Source organism: Vidua macroura, chromosome 16, assembly GCF_024509145.1.
Source record: "Vidua macroura isolate BioBank_ID:100142 chromosome 16, ASM2450914v1, whole genome shotgun sequence".
Classification (NCBI taxonomy): Eukaryota; Metazoa; Chordata; class Aves; order Passeriformes; family Viduidae; genus Vidua; species Vidua macroura.
The window spans coordinates 13,307,720-13,328,425 of record NC_071586.1 but is presented as its reverse complement, the minus strand read 5'-3'; the positions used below and the strand labels follow the sequence as shown (position 1 = coordinate 13,328,425).

At 55.0% G+C, this 20,706-nt stretch overlaps 1 protein-coding gene and 1 long non-coding RNA gene across 2 annotated transcripts; one reads left to right on the top strand and one right to left on the bottom strand.

Moving 5' to 3' along the window:
* Positions 1-426: 426 nt before the first annotated feature.
* Positions 427-11,066, bottom strand: LOC128815214 (uncharacterized). Its single transcript, XR_008439585.1, has 3 exons — positions 10,991-11,066; positions 2,642-2,877; positions 427-996 (listed from the first exon to the last, which is right to left on the bottom strand). It is a non-coding gene; the product is annotated as an uncharacterized LOC128815214 (long non-coding RNA).
* Positions 3,406-17,754, top strand: MMD2 (monocyte to macrophage differentiation associated 2). The gene is made up of 7 exons (XM_053991732.1): positions 3,406-3,625; positions 15,311-15,392; positions 15,994-16,154; positions 16,240-16,314; positions 16,589-16,690; positions 16,975-17,044; positions 17,496-17,754. The coding sequence occupies exons 1-7, from the start codon at positions 3,579-3,581 to the stop codon at positions 17,697-17,699; spliced, it is 741 nt and encodes a 246-aa protein (XP_053847707.1). The 5' UTR covers positions 3,406-3,578; the 3' UTR covers positions 17,700-17,754.
* Positions 17,755-20,706: the final 2,952 nt, after the last annotated feature.

The window sequence follows — 20,706 nt, the reverse complement described above, 5'->3', positions numbered from 1 at the left end:
GCATCCTGGTCTAGTGGATAACACAAATTGCAGGGAAAAAAAACCCAAAAAACAAACCAACAAAAAAAAAAACCCTCCAAACAAACAAAAAAACCTCAAACCAAACAAAAACCCCAACAAAAAACAGCAGCAACAACAACAAAACCCAAAAACCCCCAAACAACCCCCCAAAAAACCAACAACAATAAAAACAAACCCCAAAAACCCAACGAACCAAAAAACCAACAACCACAACAATAAAAAACCCCAAACAACCCCCCCCCCCAAAAAAACCAACAAAAAACAAACCCCAAGAACCCAGCCAAGAAAAAAACTAACGACAACAACAACAACAAAAATCCCCTCCAAAACAAAAAACAAAACACCCGGAACTGAAAAAGCGATTTTTGGAAATGGGATCAACATCAAGGGATTAGTACAGAAAAAGGGTAAATCTCGCAAATATGAGCCACCAGGTGTTGGGTTTGTGCCTCCGGGGCCATCTGGCTCCAGAGGGTTCCTGAGTGCTGCTCACGGAGCAGTGTGGAGTGATGGAGCCTCCCCCTGACCAGCCTGCGAGGCTAAAGGAGCTGCTGGCACAGAGACCCCTCCAAATGGCTGAGACCCAAGTGGCCGTGCCCCAGCTCGCTGCTGCCCTGCACCCACCCTGCCATGCCCACCAGAGCCAGTCCTGTCCCCCACAGGCACCTCTGCCTCTGCTGCACCTGCTGCCAACACATCCACGTGTCCTGTGGCTCTTCCTGCCCATCCAGAGCTTCTTTTCTCCCGGGGAGACTTCCCCTGCTGATGGCAGATTTTAATCTCAAGTTGTCTCTTTTTATACCTGTTGGCTCTGGCAGTTTCATGTGCAGGAAGGTGTCCCTCCCTGGGGAAATGGGCTCACAGCGTGCGCTGCCATCCCTGCCAGGTGTGGGTGCTCACACTGCTCACGGCTGGGATCCCCCAGAACCCTTCAGCAGGGCACGATGCACAGAGGTGTCTCCAGATGTGGGAATCCTGCAGGGAATCACAGAATATCCTGAGATGGAACCCACACAAGGATCAGAGTCCAACTCCTGGCCCAGGACACCCCAACAATCCCACCCTGTGCCTGGGAGCGTTGTCCAAATGCTCCTGGAGCTCTGGCAGCCTTGGGGTTGGGACCATTCCCTGGGGACTCTGCTCAGTGCCCCACCACCCTCTGGGGGAAGAATTTTTTCCTACTATCCAAACCAAACTCCCCCAGACAGCTCCAGCTGTTCCCTCAGGTCCTGTCACTGGTCACCAGAGAGAAGAGATCAGAAAACATCCCTGGGCTTCATGAGCTATTCCTCATCTAAAGGAAAATTCTGCAAACTCCACCCTGTCTTGGTGGCATAAAAAAAAAACAAAACCCAACTGTATTCAGGGTACCTCAGAATACTGGAATTTCTCCTTAACACCCTTACAATTTCTCAGATCTTTGCAAGGTGGGGAGTGCACCAGGGATAGGAGAGGAAGGAAAAACAAGCTGGGCTTGTGGCCAGAGGAGAGCTGCTGTGCAGGGAGGGGACACATCCCAGTGGGGTACAGGTGCTGTGAGCGTGGATATCTCCACACCTCAGCTTGGAGCAGCCCCTGTGATTCTCTGTCTGCCAGGTTTGGAGGCATTGCTGGGGCTGGAGCCATTCCCCAGCACGATGCTCGAGGCTCCGGTTGCCATAACAACTGGATCCAGGCTTCAAAAATAGTAACTTATTTTTCATTCAATTTGCCTTTTGCCCTCTGAGATGGATCTATTTTGGGATGGATGGTTTGCTTCAGGTGTCTCTTGCCAGCACCCTCAGCCGTGGGCTGGAGGATTTGGGGATGGGGGTTATTTTGGTAAATGTGATTTATTGTCCTTTCTTCTTCCTCTCCTCTTCAGGCCCAGAGAACAGGTACAGCAGGGCACAAGAACCATGACATAGGCTCTGCCAGAGCTCATCATCTGGGGAAGGAATTTGGGAAAAAAAATCTTCCTGGCTAAGTGGCAGAGCGTGGGAGAGGTTTTCAGAGATGATCTCACTCTGCATCTCAGATTGGACCTGCCAGTCTCAGCCAGGCCTTGGCTGTCCCAGATATCCTACCGAAAATGGGGTTTATTTTGTTGCTCCCACATCTCCTAGATCCTGCATGGTCCCCACTGGTGTCTTCCATCCACAATGGGAATTGTGCAGGAAGGCTGAACTTGCTGCTGGATCCTGGGGTGCTTCTGTAGAGCATGGGGGACACCCCACAGTGCAGCTGCACCTGCAGCATCCCCTGAGGGATTGAGCTGCTTTTGGAAGGGCTTGCAGAGGGTGTCAGGATTAATTCACGCCTTGAATGAAGGGATCCCTTCCTTTTGGTCTGCTTTGGCTTTTGGAAGAGCTGTGTGTGCTGGATTTCCCATGGAAACGGCCAGACAAGCACAACCCTGCTCGTCAAGATGCCCTCAGCTGTCCCACCTTCAGCAAGGAGAGGTGCTCTTGGGGTGACCAAGGCTCTGCTCCTCCAGGTGTTGCTGACCTCTCCTTTTTTGTCCCTCAACTGCTGGCCTGAGGGTGCCTGTGGTCCCTGGCACAGCCAGGGCAAGGATGACACCTCTCTGCCCCCATCACCTTTTGTATCCCCCCTCTGAGCTGCCCAACCTCGGATGTACCTCGGGATGTCACCTCCTGCAGGAGCCTACTTGAGTGATGTAGAGGAGGGAGGGGTGAAGGCTTTACGATGGAGATGGGCTGATTCTGGGGTCCTCAATCCTTGCCTTGCTGTCGTGCTGCTTTGTCCCCCTTCTCCCTGAGCAGGGAGGGATGGTGGGGTGCTGGAGTTGTGCCCCCTCCCAGGGGCACCACGCAGCGATGGGGCTGAGGCAGAGCCACCCACCCCAGCTGGGGCCTCTGGAAAATAATGGGGGGAAAAAAATCATTAAAACCAAATAAATAAAAGAAAAGCCAAACAATCCAGCTCCTTGGGGATGGCGCTGCCCCGGCACGGGCAGAGATGTCTCGGGGACCCTTGGGGGGACCCAGCCGTGGCCAGCGGGGCCGGGGGGAGCAGGTGGGTACCGGGGGAAGCGTCTGACTGCCGGCATTCGGCGCTCTCCCCCTTCCCGATGCTTTAATCACATTTTCAATTCAAATCTGCTGCTATTTGATCCCCCGGGGGTGGCAGCGGGGAGGGTGGGGGATATTTTTAGCTGTGCTTAAAGCTGCCGGGGGGCGGAGGGAGATCGCGCAGGTTGCTGTGGCCGGGAAGAGTTGGAAGGGATTCCCCCCCACCCCCCTTTCTTTTTTTCCTCCTCCTCCTCCTCCTTGTTGCACATCTGAGGGCGGCAGCGGGGCTGGCTCCCCCCTCCCGGAGGTCGCCTTTGTTTTGCCTGTGTCGCTTCTCCCGAGCAGCCGAGGGGGCGGGAGGGGGCCGGGGCCGGGCTGGGCTGTGCCGGGCTGGGCTGTGCCGGGCTGGGCTGGACCGGCCGCCCCTTCTCCTCGTCAGCCACCGGAGCTCGCCGAGTTGGTGCCGTTCCCCCGGGCGGCACTTTCCCCCCGCCCCGGGGCTGAGCAGCCGCCGCTGCCCGGGACCCCCATGGCACCGCCGCGATGTTCGTGTCCCGGCTCCTGGATTTCCAGAAGACGCGCTACGCCAGGTAAATCCGTCGGTGCGGCGGTCCCCGACCCCCGGTGCTCGCGGAGCCCCCGGACAGCCCCAACCCCTCCCCGAGCTCGGCTCGGCTGGGATGGAGCCCGAAAGGATCTTCGAAAGCTGCTGAGTGCCTCAAAGCACAGGGCAAGTGCGGGCTGGGCTTTCGGCTACCTGCTTTTCTGCATCCCTAAAGGATTCTCAGCATCCTTGGGAGCCTTCACTGCCTTTCGCTGGGTCTAACTTCACTACCCGCTGCCGGGGGAGCAGGATCCTGCCTTCCCCAGGGAACAGCCCCTAGCTCTGGCTCCGAACCCCCCACGGAGGGACCGATGTGATCCAGGGTCCCGCTGCAGCCCGCTGAAACCCCCTCGGGGTGGCTCTCCCAGCGTGGACCCGCAGGCTCAACAGTGGGATGCACGGCTGGTGGATCCTTCTCTCCCTCCATGAAATCCCCAGGGAGGCTTTCCAGCAGCAGCCGGGACTTGTTTGAAAAGCTCAGGTGTAGCAGGAAACCTCACGGTGTTACCTGTGCGGGGGGGAAACCTGAGGATTGCTGAGCACAGGTCAGAGGGCACTTGGCCACACGCGCTGCTGCGGGATCAGATGTGGCCTTTAGGAGGGATCTGGCAGGTGACACGGGGACAACGCCTGCCCTGGCCGCAGCCCTCTGCTGCCCGGGTGGCCGGGATGAGTCTGGTGGCACCGGGTGCTGCACAGATGGGGACCGCGGGCTGCTGGGGGTGCCCAGCTTTGCACGGAGGACAGGCTTTGCTCCCAGCTCCCTGGGACCGTGGTGGGGATGTTTTTCTGCCTGTGTAGGGTCCCACGGGCTGGCACAGCTGCTGAGGGCACTGAGCTCTGTGCTGCCACTTCCAGACTCCCCGGGGTCCTGTTGGGGGTAGATACCAGAGAAAAACTTGTGTGAAAAGAAGTAGTGATGGTGTTTCTTGCAGGATGATCCCTGAGAGATGTTTGTCTGGGCTGGGTAAGGACGGGAGACCATCCTGCGACCCCCTCCAGCCATCAGCTCCTTTCCTTCCAGGTGTCCCGTGGGGAAAGTCCATGCTTACATCTCCAAAACCTGCCTGAAACATGGCCACTTGCTCAAAGACCCTTTTGATGCTGTAGCTGCCTCCTGATAACCTTTGCCTGGGGGAGAGGCAGGAGGCACCCAGCAGATCTGCACAACGTGCCCGGTACAAAACCCTGTAAAAATGGAGAATTCAAGACTTTTACACCCCCACCCTCCCCTGCCCAGCTGGCATGCAAAGGACAGAGCCAGGGGAAATGGAGCTGAGCAAAGCTCTGTACCCCCCAGAGGGTAAACCATACCTTTACCCCATGGCAGAGGCTCCCAAAGAGCAGAGGCTCTTTGGGAACTGGGCAGCAGATCAGGGGCTGCTCCACTGACATCAGTCTCCCCTAGCAGAACCCATCTGCCAACCTGTTGCTTGATTTATCCTGAATCAGCATGCTCCAGCCTTGTTGTGGTCCTTTCTGGAGACAGCTTGTTAAATGGGATGAGGCATTACAGGGAGCCTTGCAGGGATGGTGCCCACAGGCAGGGCAGGGGCTGTGGGGCACGGGAAGGGTCAGATCCACAGGGAATTCTCCAGCCCTCACTGTGTGCCAGGGCTGGGTGGGGAGCAGCAGGAGATGGCAGCTCCCTTGGCTTTCACCCCAAGAAAGTCACCAGCACGTGATGCTAACCCAGGGCTTCCTGTATCATCGCAGAGATCCTCTTAGCCCAGTGCTCAAAAATAACAGTGGGATAATCCCCGTCCCCCCTCCCTCCGTGCACACCAGCTCTGCTCTCCATGGAAATGCTCTGCTGGGGCATATCCCAAAAGAAACCCTAAAGCTGCTTCTTCCTTTGTGCCAGGGATGCTCTTTCAGCTGAGCTCTGAGGTGGGAATTGGGGCAAGCAGAAGCCAGGGGACTCATGGTGGCACGTGTCCTTCAAGGCAGCAGAAGCATCTCAAATCCTGTGTTCAGTTTTCACTACAGGAAAGATGGTGGGGTGCTGGAGCAGGTCCAGAGAAGGATAACGGAGAACAAGTCTGATAAGGAGCAGCTGAGGGAGCTCAGCCTGGAGAAAAGGAGGCTTGGGGGGACCTTCTCAGTGACCACAACTCCCTGGCAGGAGAGTGCAGCCAGGTGGGGGTTAGGCTCTGCTCCCAGGGAACAAGGAACAGGATAAGAGAAAATGGGCTCAAACTGCTCCAGGGGAAGTTTAGATTAGATATTAGGAAAGATTAAAACAGGCTGCCTAGGGAAGTGGCTGAACCACCATCCCTGGAAGTCTTCAAAAACACATGTGGATGTGGCACCTGGGGAAGTGGTTTAGGGGTGAACACGGTCAGACTCCATCTTCAAGGTCTTGTCCGACCTTAACAATTCTATGATTCCATCTTGCAACATCTGTTCAAGAGAATGTGGCCTTGCTTATAGCGTTCCTTGAAAAAAACAAAAACTATCAAAGTTTTCCTTGTGGAGGAAAAGCCTGGAACAGGCTTCATTTTTCATGTCATTTATCTAATTTTGAGCTAGGACCAAGAAAGGAGGAACTTGGCCATTGATACACCCACCAAAAGGAATAAATAAAACACAGTGTGGTGATGAAAGACCTGTTGTGTTAGAACAAAGAGATGAAAAGCCGTGATCAATGTGGGAACGTTCTGTGAACTGCCAGGAGAGAACTCAGGGCTGGAGGGACACTAGGCTGTCTCCAAATCCCTCCTGGCTGGGCTTTGGAGATGCAGAGTTTGAGCTGGGGCAGAGGGGAGGAAAGCAAAGGGAAGGGCTGTCACCACGGTGGAACAGGGTGCAAGGCAGTGCCATTCGAGCACGCTGTGGTTATAAATGAGAAACTCGATGGTTTCTTTTTGGCTGTGGGGCCCGGGAGGCTCTTCCATCACTGACACCGTGGGGAAATGGAGTTTCAAAGCACAGTTGCTGCAAGGCTTTCCCTGTCACTCACAACCCTGACAAGCAATATCCATCTCCTGCCCCACAGGCCAAGTTTAACCACGACACCAGCACAGCACAGAATGCGAGCAGATGTGATTCCTCCTGCTTTATCCAGCCACCACAGGGATATTCCTCCCCTCCCCCTCCACTCTTCCTCCCAGCTCACCAAAACGGTGCTGGGTCCCTCCCAGACCAAGCTGCATCTTTATCACTGGGCTCATTGGTCAGGTTACACTGACCTGGTAACCAAACTCTCCTTGACCCTCACCACCAGCTTTGACCCTCTTTTGGCCCAGTTTTAACTCAAACATGGTCTGGTCTTTCCTGCCCAAGTAGCTGAGTAGTTCCCTGTGGGGACATTGAATGCTTCCCAGATCTTGGCCATCCAGAGCTGTAATTTGAAGGAAACATGATTAATCAGGGAGCTGCTGGATCCAGCCAGCTCCAGCATCTCAGGAGCAGCAGTGGAGAGGGCTTTGCTGGGAGCTGCAGGGCACTGAATCATCCTCACAAACTGATAGCAGCTCCTTTGACTCGTTCATGGTAAAGGCTCTAAATCTTACTGTGTTTGCTTGGCTTGCCCTGCATGGGGTAACACAAAGAGGAGCAGATGGGAAAATTCACATTAATGTCTCAGCCCAGGAGCAGGGGCCTCTGTAGGTGCACAGTCCAGGCTTGTCCTCACCTCCCTGTGCCTGCAATGCAGGCATTGCCACCTCCTCACCAGAATGAGGGGATGGAGGTCTGAACTCTACACTTGCTCAAACCCAAACCCTCTGAATTTGGGGAAAGGCAGCTGGGAAGACTTTCCTTGTTTCTCCCTGCACCTGTAATTATTGAGCAAGGAGACATTCATCAGCTTTCCAGCATCTCTGGACAAGAGAGGAAGATGAGAACCAGCAGGAATAGGAGGAATAGGAAATGTTGAGGTGCTCAGACTCCAAACACAAGTAAACCAATGCCAGGCTGACAGCCTGGACAAAACAACCACATTGGGAAGACCTGTTCCTCACTGCTTTGCCATGAAAACATGAGCAGCCCTCGCCTGCTCCCACACACTCCAAGATGCTTTCCAAGAGCTCTGCTTCCCCCACAGCCCATGTGGGATGAAGCAGTGAGAAGGGAAATGCTTTCAGTGTTGATACCATAGCCTGAAGCTCCTTAAGAGGCAGGGGCTGCTCACCTTGCAAGCACCAGCCCCATCAAGACCTGCCAGTCCGTCCCCAGCTGAGCAGACAGAACTCCCCAAATGCAAAAGGCACAGCTGCAAGAGATGGGGAGGCCCCCAAAATGCCTGGGAAAACCAGGATCAGCTGATGTTACCAACCAATTCCATGCTCATTGCTCTGTGGGGCCAGCTTGACTCAGATACCCTCCTAAAATGGCACCAGTAGGAGTTACCTCATGTAGCTCAGGGTGCATAATTGGAACCAGGTATTTGGAAGGCAACGAGCTCTCAGAGCAGCATTTTTGGTGGGATATCCAGTCAGACTGCCCTGTTCCATCCTCTGTAAGGGCTGGGGCACCCAGCAGGACAGGCTCAGGTGGGACAACCACACTGAAGATGTGCATGAGTGGGCAAACCAAGCCCCATGCCTTGTGCTTTTGGGGCAAGGACGGTCTCTTGGCTGCCTGGGAAACACATGATCTTTCCCCTCCTTCAGCTGGTGTTGGATGTCAGCCTGATGTGATTCTTTGGCACAGTTTGCTGTGTCCAGCTTCACGAGGTAGCAGCCAACACAGCCCATGGGAAATTCAAGCCACTGCCCAGCCCGGCAGGTCAGTGACTGTGAGAAATGGGGCTCTGCCAGGGCTGGCCTCCCCTCCTCCTCCTCCCTTCCCACACCCCCAGCTCCACAGTGAGACAAAGCCATGCCAACAAGTACAACTCCCAAAGAAAGGAAGGGAAAAGAGCACAACTTATTCCAGTCCTTCACACTCCTGAGGGGTGCCTGGCTGCAGCTGCACGAGGAGTTTTGTTGAGTCTCCCAGAGATGCTGCTGCCAGGTCTGGGTCTGAGAAAGGCAGAGGAGACATGGCCAAACACACAGCTCAGGTCTCTCCAGGTGTGACAAACTCAACGTTTTCATGCAGGGGAAGTCCAGAGCCTGATGGGCTCTCTGTGATAACACTGAACCTCTCATGATAACACGATACCACAGGGTTCATATTCCTGGTGGATGAGTCAGATACCACTGAGTTGAGCCAAGCAGTGCTGACCTTCAGGAGAATTTGGAGTCAACTCTGTGCTCCTGTTTGAGTTTACAGCCCAGGTTTGCTGCTGTTGAGGAAAGGATTTTATGCAGAAAGAGATCATCAGCTTAGGGCAAGGAGTTGGCTCCTCTCTGTGCTGAGCAGCACTGGCTGGCACAGCAGCATTAGACACAGCCCTGCTCTCTGTTGTAAGTAATACTAATGGAAATCTTACTATCTGCATGCTTGGCTGGTGAAATACATAATTTTCCTCCTGTGCCTTCGCTGTCCAGAGGCATTTGCTGAATAATTTACAGATGATTTGTACTTGAGCAGCATCTGGGAATCCCAAATGAGAGCCTGGCTGTGTCTCTCGGGCCATGCTGTGGGGAGATTTTATGAACCTGGGACACGCTCACCTGCCCATGTATTTCACAGTCACAGCCAGGGTTAGAGGCTGGGAAAGCTCCAGCCCTCAAACTATCCCAATCCTCTGCCAGCAGGCACAGGATCCAGTGGTCACACTGACTCCTGCCCACCTTGGGCTGCTGCAGTTAAAGAGGCAGAGCCAGCTCAGGATTTATCCCACTAGCTCCCTGCTCAAGGCAAGGCAGCAAGGAACATGCACAATGACTTTCCAAACAAGAAAGTAATGAATAATAGAGGATTTGCAGTTCTGGAAGCAGTCCTTCCAACATTCACAAAACACCTGAGACATCAGAGTCATTTTGTGACTAATCAGCTGTTGTTGGATGTCTCATGAGTACCAAATGAAACAAGAAGTCCCAGCTCAGAAAGTAATTTGGGAAACACTCACCGATCCCATCTGTTGTGAATAAACAAACAGCTCTGCTGTGGTTGCAGGGTCATGAATTACCTTGGAAGAGTTAGAGATACCATCTACATAGAGAGCTGGGGAGAAAAAGAAATATCCCTGCCCACAGGATGGGAATATGGACAGTTAGCACCTTGTTGGGAATTACTGCTGAGCTTCCACCACCAGCCAAGCCCTGCTGGGTGTACATGGGCTCTGGTGGGTGCAGAAATGGTCAATGCCTGCATCCAGCCTGGCTTGGAGCCTCCTGTGGCTGTCCCTGAGCAAGAAAGGAATTGAGTATGCCCTTGGTATGTTCAGGGGAAGAGCAGCATATTCCCTCCTGCACCCTCTGAGGCAGCAGGGTGTGTCAGGGGGTTGCCTGCTCTGTCCCTTCTCAGGGGACACCTGTGCCCGTGGCTCAGAGCCAGGTACTCCACGGACCTGGCTGAGCACACAGTCCCTCTCTGGGAGCACCTCTAAGTCAGCAGCAGCCCTTGCTCATCGTTCCTCAGGGCATGCAGGTTGTGTAGTGCCAGGGGATGGTCCACAGCCAGCCCAGGGTGCTCACACACATCACAGTGCTGGGAATGAGCAAAACTGGGATGGGAGGAATGAGGTGATGGATGATGATTTGATCTGCTGCCCCTTTTGACTCGCTTTGTGGAAGCAAGGCTTGCACCAGGGGAATCTGGGTGGGTTACTCCAGAAACCTGGTGAATTTACCCATGAGAAAGGTAGGGAAATGCTGGCTTAGATAAAAACCCTTCCATTTCCTGCTCCAAACCCAAGCTGCCAGCTCCTTGTGCTAGGAAGTGTGACAAAAGAAAACACTGAGCTGTCCTGCTCCATCAGCCCTCCTGCCCCTCTCCCATGGCTGGGCTGGAGTCACAGGAGGGGCCCAAGGCCAGGCCTGCCCCATGTCCCCTGGCCCCAGGAGCTGCCCCCGAGCTTCCAGCAGGCACAGCTCAGCTTTGCAAAGCAGCAGTGCCATCTGCGTGCGTGGGAGCGTGCAGGCACTGAGGAATGGGCATGGAGGGGAGGTTTCAGCTCCCAGCGGGTGCCACGCAGTGCCCGTGTGGGTGGCTCTGCAGATGGCACTGCCGGGCAGCGCCAGCCTCGGCCTTTCTGCTTCCCAGTGGCAAACGTTCCCAAGTCAGTGGGTAGGAAGGAAAAGCAGCATTTCACAAGTGCTCCCGGGCTGGATAAAGCAGTAAAATCTGGGGGATCTCCTGGGTTCGAGGTGGGTGTTTCCTGTGGTCCTGCATCTTGTGAGCCCTGTGATGGTGTGCTGTGCATAAACAGCAGCCAGGCCCCACGCCACACACACAGCTCCCCAGGACCCAGCTAATTACAAACCACAGAGGAGCTCAAGGGATTGAAGCCTCTTACCAGGGATGCAGCTGGAGCATTACCAGATTCCAGATCAGAGGCAGAGTGCTTGCCAAGCCCCAGCTTACGGGGATGCCACCACAGCAGCTCCCACGTGAGCACGAGCCCCAGGAGCAAGCCCTGACATCTGTGCTGGGTGTGCAGCCTCGGGGCAGTCAGAGCAAACCCAGGCCATGCACTGAAGAGTGAGAGGCCAGTCTGCCCTGCAGGGACACATCTGCTCCATCACTGACACCTCAGGCATCACAACACTTGTTCTACCAAGGGGCAGCCCCAGCAGGACTTACCACCACTGCTGATCAACATCCAGCAAATTCTTCCTCAAGCCTCCCTCTCTGACCACCACCAGGATCTTCCTCTGCTTCTTTAAAAGCAGCTGTGACAGCCAGTCACAAGAGGAAGGAGAAATCGCCTCCCTTTGCAGCCAGATCCCAAGAACTGCCCAGCAGGGAACACAGCTTGGAAAAGCCCCAGCTCCTTGGGCAGGAGGATGGATGCAAAGCAAATCCATCTCCAAAGGCCAACTCCTGAGAAAGCCCAGACCTTTTATGAGCCATTTGCAGGTGAAACCTGTAGAGGTGAGCTGCTCTGGGGAGATTTGTATTGCCTGGGATAACCTTGGACTTGCTGACTGCTCCTTTGTCCCCATGGCACCCAGCCCACAGTGCACAGACACACAGACACATGCACAGCCTGATTTATGGCAGGGCTGGGAAGGGCAGGTGTTGGAGCAGCTCTTTTCAAGGGCAGAAATCCAGCTCACACCTCCCCATCCACATCTTAGTGGTCATTTTACACCCTCCTTGCATTATCCACCACTGGCTTGCATAAAGGATGTCAAAATTATTATCCTGACTTGGAGAGAGGGGAAAGGAGAGTGAGAGGGACATGAAGAGATGTGCAGAGGCCAACCAGGGAGTTGTGTCAAAGGCAGGGCTAAGCCCCATCTGTCCCAAATTGCAGACTGGCTTGGGTCTCTTTTGGGGCCGTTCCCCTCATGTGTGCAGCTTTCCTGCAAGTGTCCCATGGCTCTCCTTGTGTGAGTGTGTGGTGACCATGGAGTGACTGATTCAGAGTCTCTTGGTGCCCTCAGGATAGCTCAGAGTCCCACATGAGCCCTCCTGAGGAATAATTTAACTATATCCCTTTCTTACCTTCTTCCCTTCTTCCCACCCCGGCAAAGCAAGAGCCAGGCAGATCTGCATGATTTTGGAGTCTGGAATTGTGTTCTTGGATAAAACTCTTTTAAAAACTCAGTGAAAAACCCCTAAAGCTATATTTTAAAAAAACCCAACCTGACAGAGTGGGAGAAAGGGCAGGAGAAAGGAGCAGGCCTGGGAAGGCAGCTCTGCACTTTGCCCAGGGACAAGGGGCTCATTGTTTCCCTGGCCAGAGCTGCTGTACTGGCCCTTTTCAGGCTCCCTCCCTGGGAAAGGGGCCAGGGGAAAGCAGGCACAAGCAGGGCAGGCAAAAACCCTGGGACTGCTGTGAATAAGCCCTGGTCAGACCCTCAGCAGCCCCCCCCTCTTCTACAGCCAGTTGTAGGGAGTGTGCCAGGAGCAGCACCAGGAGGAGAAGGTGCCCGGGAACTCTTTGGCTCCCTGCTTCCCACACACCATCCCTGGAAATGATCATGCTCCTGCTCCTGCTCTGCAGGAGGCTTTGGACTTCTCTGTGTTTTTTGGATTTTGCCATCCTGAAGCACTTCTGAGCTGCACTGGAGCACCCAGTGGTGTGTAAACACCTGCTCGTGGCTTCCTGCACCCAAGAGTCACAAGTGCCGTTTCCAAGTGTATCCATCTGTCTGTCCAGGCTGGAGCTGTGGTTTGAGGCTGGTTCTGCACACTGGTATCGCAACTGTCTGCAGGCTGGGAAAGCTGCAGGGCTCCCTGTGCCCTGCCCTGCATCTGTGCCAGTGTGTACAGCGATGACATGAGCTGGTCCATAAAATCCCAGGAGAACAGGGGAGGAAATGACCTCTGCACTGCTGGGAAATGAGGTGCAGCCAGGGACTTATCCTGCCTTGCCAGGAGATGTGCCAACACCAGCTGCTCCCATTTCTACAGAGCACAGAGGACCACAGAAATGTGCCAAATTAGCCCCAAAACACAATGCAGGTCCCAAAAGTGGGGCTCAGGCTGACCCACCAGGTCCCACATCCTTGATGCTCCATTTCCCACCATCCACAAGATGATGCTTACTAGAAAGCAGGGCAGGAAAATAAGAGCAATCTCTCCCCAGGTAAAAAAAAAAAAAGGTTCCTCCTCAAGACTATTGTCCCTCTGGGAAAAGCAGGAGTTTGTGGTGCCCCACACCAGCACGGCTCTGAGCTTCAGGAACATAAATGCTCTCCAGCCTTGCTACATGGAGATGGCTTGGGTGGTCCTTCCCAGCTTCTCTACCCCTGTGCCAGAGCTAGGGAGGATATTTGCACCCAGGGAAACCTTCCCAAAGGGCCTGGGAGCCCCCCAGGCCTGGGGAGGGGGCTGTGGAATTGGTTCAGTGTTGCTGCTCTGAACAGCACCAGCCTGAGCAGAGGGGAGATGGAGCAGGCTTTGTTAAAATCAATAAATTCAAGGAAAAGGCCTTGAACGTGTTTCCTCAGCAACTGTGACGTCATGTGGACGTCTGGCCTCCCCTCTTCCCCCCCTCCTTCTGATTATTAAAAGGGAAAATAAAGGGAAGCAGACAGTGGAGGGGAGCTGGGGACAGTCTCCTGGCAACGCTGGGGACAGTAACGTCCTCCTGCCAGGGGGACGTGGCTCCAGCACAGGCAGCCCTGCCAGGCCTTGTGGCTGGAGTGGTGGGATGGGGAGGGCATCCCTGGTGTCCCTGGGGTGGAGGTGACAGTGCTCTGGGCACAGCCATGTCCACAGGGATGCCCAGCTTCTTCCCAGCCCTGCGGAGCCCCCATTTACCCCATGTGAGCCCTTGGTGAGCACAGCAGTGGGAGCTTGGCCCCTCCATTCCCCCTCTTAATTTCAGACATTTTTTTGGTGATGAGGACCATGAATCTCTTCCCACAGTGCCAGGGTCTGGCAGGAGGCATGGCAGGGGACGGGGCGCCTCTGTGGGTTGTCACTGTCACCTGCTGGGGTGCCCCTTACCGTGCTGTGGCTGCGCAATTCCCCCCACACCAAATCCTTGTCATTTGAGCTATTTAATCCATCCTGGCTCAGTTTTAACAGGTGGAGGCTCAGGCAGTGGGGCCAAGCAGGCAGGAGATGGCAGAGGAGTCCACACATACGTGGGCGGCTTGGGGACAGGGAGAGGGGACCTTTCCAAGCATCCCGGCCTGAGGCATCACCCTGTGCCCAGCAGCAAGGTCTTGCCAGCCCCTGAGCCCCTTTGCTGGGCACAACTCAGCTGTGAAACGCCGCAGATGGTGCTGGAGCTGGGGGCAAACAGGGTCACAAAGCAATTAGCCCAGGTCCTGCCGAGCAGCCCCGCCAGCCCCTGCTCGGCTGGGCTGTCCTGACCTGAGCCACAGCAGGAAAAGTCTTAAAACCCCTGATTCTGAGGAATAGGGAAGGAACCCTCAGCATTTCCCTGTTTCTCATTCCCTTTGCTAAGCCTCCACTGCTGTCTCCTGCCAGAAGAGGGTGGTGAACGAGGCTTTGCTCGGAGCTGTTATCCCGGATGCACATTTAGTTTGTTGTTGCACGCCCAGCAATGGAGTGACATGATTTTTTATCGCTGTCTGTTGGTCCAGCAGGGAAAATTGATGCATTCCTGTGAACGCCAAGAGCAAGCTGATGCCTCCTAAGATAAGAGAAACAGAAATAAAGATGCAGGCTTCCAAGGGAGGGCAGTAGGCTTTTCCCCACAGCAATCTGTTGTTGGGATGTGCAACCCTGAGGGTAGGGGGTAGATGCAGGTGGTACCCAGAAACCAAAGGCATTGCAGGGATACCCTTTTTGGAGCTGGCCATGCTGCTGTGACATGAAGGTGTCACCCTGGATGGGTTGGGGTCCCACAGGTCTGCCCACTACCCTATGTTCCCTCTTTGTTGCTGGGGCTCTTCCCACTTCTGCCCACCGCAACCGGCTGAGCTGGCTCCTGCCTTCTGCTCTCCAAGCAGCAGCAGTTCCCAGGAGCTGCTTCAGCCTCAGCCATGGCTGAGCAAGACCTGGGGACCTGGCACTTGGGGACAGCCAGATGGACACGCTGTGCTCTGGTGTCCCTTCTGCAGGGCAGCTGGAGCAAAGCTGAGCCATGGTAGGGCTGCAGGTTGGGGGTGACCCTGTGCAGACCCCTCCAGAAGGGTTTTGCTCCATCCCTGTCCCCTGAGTGTGTTTCTCTCCCTGCTTCTCTCTGCAGGTTCATGAATCACCGTGTCCCGTCCAACTGCAGGTACCAGCCCACGGAATATGAGCATGCAGCCAACTGTGCCACCCACGCTGTGAGTCCCTGTCCCTGGCTGAGGGAGGATGGTACTCTGAGAAACCTCAAGGGACACCCAAAAACGTCTGTGTTCTGCCCTGGGGCTGAGAGTCTGAGGGCTGTGGTGAGGCAGATGTGCCCTGCATACTCCTGGGGATTGGGATGTTCTCCCTGCCCTGGGAAGTTGATTTGCACCTCCCCACTGTGGCCCCATGTCCCTGGGGAAGCTGGCTGTGGGCTTGGTGGGGCAGGAGTATTTTCAAAGCTCCCTGAAAATGGATTGTTTCACAGCAAGAGCTGTGACAGGTGCCCATGGGGCTGCCTGTGTAGCAGTGGGAGCGACCTCTCCCCCCATCAGAGTTTCTTTTGGGACTTGACAGTTCCCAGTCTGAGTCCTGGGAGATGACTCAGAGACAGTCATCCACCTTGTGCCTTCCTCCTCCTCCTCCCTACCTTCTGGACAAACTATTTTGGAGCTGCACCATGCAGGGAGGTGCACCTTAAGGGTGGTAGCTTTGACCAGAAGCTAAAGGAACACCTAAAAGGAGAAGTGGAGGCTCTATTTGTAGCTGCTCAATGGAAATGCAGAGAGTGAACAGTGGGTTTGCTTGCCCTTCCAGTTCTGGATCCTGCCCAGCATCCTCGGCAGCTCCATCCTCTACATCCTCTCTGATGACCGGTGGGAAACCATCTCAGCCTGGATCTATGGCTCTGGCTTGTCCAGCCTCTTCATTGTCTCCACCATCTTCCACACCATCTCCTGGAAGAAGAGGCATCTCAGGTACCATCCCTGATTGCTCAGGGCTTGGGAAGGGGGAGAGGGTCCAGATGCCCCCAGTGCTGTGACCCATCTGTCTGTCCTGCAGGACTGTGGAGCATTGCCTACACATGTTTGACAGGATGGTGATCTACTTCTTCATCGCCGCCTCCTACGCTCCCTGGTGAGTTGCTGCTGGCTGGGGGTCTTCACCTGGCCCCACTGAAAGGGGAAAAAGTCATCCTGGTTCCAACAAATAGAGTTTCCCTTGCTGGCTTTGCTTCTTCTCGAGGTTGTACCTCACCCCTTTCCACAAAACCTTCACATCCTGTGGATTTCAGCCTCTAGAAGTTACAAGTTGGGAAGACCCTGTGGTGGGACAGCCACGGGGGTGAGGGGCTGAGCCCAGTCCAGGGTGCTGCCTTAGACCCACCTCACCACAGCCCTGGGTCTTGCAGGTTGAACCTGAGGGAGTTGGGTCCCTGGGCCTCCCACATGCGCTGGATCATCTGGATCATGGCGTCCATCGGGACCATCTACGTTTTCTTCTTCCACGAGCGGTGAGTGCCTGAGCCGGTGGCTGTGTGGGACCCGGGGCACGGAGCAGGGACACGCTGCCATGAGTTGCTTCCTCCACGTGGTGGCACCAAATAAAAAGCCAAAGGCCCCAGACGTCACCCCGAAGTCCCAAGCGCCAGGTCCCAAGCCAGTCCACACAAGAGGACGTGGGACCTGCTGTGATGGCACTGCCACCCCTTCCCCTGTAGTACTGCTGCAGAAATTTCAAGCATAAAATTTAACCTCCCTGTGCCCCTGCTCCAAGCTGCCTCTCTCTCTGTCGCAGGTACAAGCTGGTGGAGCTGGTGTGCTACGTTATCATGGGCTTCTTCCCTGCCTTGGTCATCCTCTCCATGGTAAGCCCCTGCTGGGAAGCACTCGGGCTCAGCATGAGGGACAAATCCCAGGAGGGATTTAAAAACCTGGAACAGCGTGTCTGCGGTGGGTTGGTGCAGTCTCCAGGCTGTGTGAGGGATAAAGTCATCCCTGATACGATGTGGCTCACCTTGGATTTGCAGGTGCTTTGGGTGCCCAGCAGGCACCACGTGCATCTCTCCCAGATCTCCTTCCTGGGCTCTGTTGTTTGGAAATTGTAGGATCACAGAATCATAGAATTGGAAGGGACCTTAAAGATCATCTAGCTCCATTTCTCCCAGGGCTGCTGGGTCCCTGCTATCTTGCTGGAGAGGAGGGTGTAGCAGAAGGCAGAGAAGTCCAGAACTGCAGCTGGACACCACTCCTGGTCTCAGTGGGGTGGTGGGAGAGGGCAGACACCCCTTGGCCTCACTGAGCATTGTCTGCTCCCAGCCCAACAGGGACGGCCTCCTGGAGCTGGTGGCTGGTGGCTTCTTCTACTGCCTGGGCATGGTGTTCTTCAAGAGCGACGGCCGCATCCCCTTCGCCCACGCCATCTGGCACCTCTTCGTGGCCATGGGAGCTGGCATCCACTACTATGCCATCTGGAGGTACCTGTACCGGCCCGGAGCGCTGGACACCAAAACCTCCCGGTAGAAGCCTTAAAGACATTGTCTGTGCCACCTGGCACGTGGGGACACAGAGGGACGTGAGGGCAGCGGGGACACAGCCTGCACCATGGGCTCGCCCCAAACCACCCCCTCACCCTGTGGACAGCAGCTGTTGGTGCCCTTCCTGCACAGACAGGAGAGCCTGGAGGCTGATTTTAAGTATTTTTCTTTTTTAACCTCGGGAACTGTTTATTTTTTAGGCAAAGGTTTCAGAACACAGTGACTGACTGGGCCGTGGGTGATAGGAGTGACCACTCGCTGGGAGCTTCACTCACTCACCTGGTCTTGAGCATCCCACGGGACTGGGCACCTTGGCCCCACACACCCCTGGCTATGACAGCCTGGGTTTGGCTACTGGAGTCCTTAGAGTGTGCCACTGAGGGGACTGGAGGAGTCAGGATGAGGGGAGAGACCCAGTGGTGGAGAGGGATGTGGTGACACCCCTGGACCACCTGGACTGGCTCCTAAATCATCCTAAGTCCTGTCAGCATAAACAGCTCCATCCCAAGCCCTTGAGGGGAGGGTCCATACTCAACAAGCCTTACAAGAGATTGAAACTTGAATCTCTTCCAGGGCATCCCAGTCCCTGAGCACTGGGAAACCCTTTCTCTAAGCCAATATGAAGTGCACAACTCGGTACATCCCTGGGATCCCCTATGGACATTTTCTCCCTGGAGTGCTTGGTTTTCCTCTCCAGCCTGCTGCCAGCAGCAGCCTGAAGCACAGCCCTGCTCCCAGGCCCTGCTGCACGTGTGCCTTCAGCAGGGAGCAGAGCTGGGACCCAGCTCCTGGCATCTCCCTGGCTGGGGTCAGCCCATCCAGTTCAGGGGATTCCCTTTGTCCTCAAGGGAGGCAAGAGAACCTCCTTGGACTGGGATCACGGGGCTGCCTGCCTTCTCTGCTCCCATTTTGCAGATGAACCTATTGCTCATCAGATTTAATTCCACTTTTGGAAAGATTTCTGGCATTCCCAGGATTGCTGCAGGGCAGGAATGCATCCACACGAAGCCTGGGTGTGAGCTGTGATGGAGACATCCCAGTGATGCTCAGTTTTCAGATGCCTAACTGTGGCCACACATTGCTAACACAGGCCAGTGAGATGTGGAACATCCATCCAGCTGCTGGGAGCAGCAGAATGGCAAAACCACACCTGGTCCTGCTCCCCAAACACCCTGGCAGAGCTGCTGGAGCCAGGAGGGTGTGGTGTGTGCTGGGCTGTGCCTGCACCTTCCCCATCAGCCTCCAAAATAATCAACTGCCCATCACCTCTTTTTGGCCCTTGATTAATCACAGCTGCAGCCTCTGGCACGGTGTGGCAAGTGAGGGAGATTTACGGCCACCATCCCACATCTCCTGTTTCTCCAGCAGCATTCCAGGGAGCTGAGCAGAGCTTAGGGCCCCCCAGCCTGTGGCACCCCAGGACTGGCTCTCCAGGGCTGTGCCATTGTGCAGCAAATTACCAAAGAGGAAACCTCTGGATACTCACTCCCTTGTGACGTGGTGGCTGTGGTTGTCAGGCTGGCAAAAATATCTGCTGGGCTTTCACTTCCACAGGCAGAAGGTTCCTGTAAAAGGCTCTGGGAGAGGTACCTGGCACCCCAGCCTGGCGTGGGGCTGTTGGGGGTCTGTGTCCAGGGCACCCCAAAGCAGCCTTTGGGCTGGGACTGTCCTTGGGGTGATGGGTGGTCTTAGGGATGGGGGTGAACGAGCTGGTGTGAGCCCAGACTCTGCTGCTGCTCTGCCCAGCCCTGGCCCTGTCACCTGCTGCAGGTGGAGAAGGACGAGCTGTGAGTAAGCAGCAGTTGATGGAGCATATCCAGGGTTGGAATAGCAGGATACAGAGGTCCCAGAATGGGAGATGCCATATTTTCTGTCTGGCAAGTCATTACCCTTCTCTGTGCCTCAGTTTCCCCATCTGTAAAATGGGGGCGAAGACCCTGACCTACCTCACAGGGCTCGTGTGAGGACCCCGTGAAGCACATGGAGGGCAGCCAGAGCTTCACAAACACCTGCTTCAATTTTCACTGAGTCTGGGGGAGCAGGTTCCCAGAGCCACCGTGGGGCACGGTGACAACTTCAGCTCTCCTCCCTCTCTGTCACCAGATGCCACGGGGAACCACCCTGGGGTCAGACCAGGCAAACAGCACTCCCAGCCACAGGCAAATGTCCCCTGGCAGGGGCTGAGGATGCCCAGGGACCACCACGCCCGTAGGCTTCATCCCAAGGGACTGATCTTGCAAACTGTTCTGCCATTTGTGGTCTTTTGGCCCTAAATCTGTCCCAAGGGCTCCTGAGGCACAGGGAGGTGCCAGAAGGACCTTTCTGAGGCTGCTTCATCTCAGTCTCCTGCTGAAAATCCAGAGCAGGACACCTGGGCAGGAATGGATGGCCAGGCTCTGTTGGGAACATCGCCACCCTGCCTTCAGCCTGGGTTTGCAGAGTGGGCTTCTCTGTAACTGAGAGGCTCCCCCTCTTCTCTTGCTCCTAAATCCTCCCCTTGCAAAGCATGGGGGACACAGAGCAAGTTTTCGGCTTGTCCTCCTGTTTTATACTAATTTTAAATGACTCGTAACATTCAGGATGTTTGTGGCAGAGGGCTCGAGGGTTTTAGCATCTCATGTTTTTCACCATCCATCCTTGTTCAATCAGTATTTTATATTTAACACAGTATTGGGTCAAATACAAACAAATGTAAGGAAGATAACGCTAGTGGATGTTGTTTCCTGTGGAGTAGGATCGAAATAAAAACTCAAGATACCTCACTCTTGCCTGCTTGTTAAATCAAAATTAGTTCCCCTGCAGCATCTGGAAATAAACTCATTTTCTATCTGACTCATCCCCCATGGCTTTGCTCCCTGGATGAGGAGAGGAGCCACTCAACCAACTGCAGGGCACTGGGGTGCTGAGCACTGACTCACCTTGGTGCAGGGATGGCATTGCCAGCTGCTGAACAAACAAACAAACAAACAAACAAACAAAATAAATAAATCAGC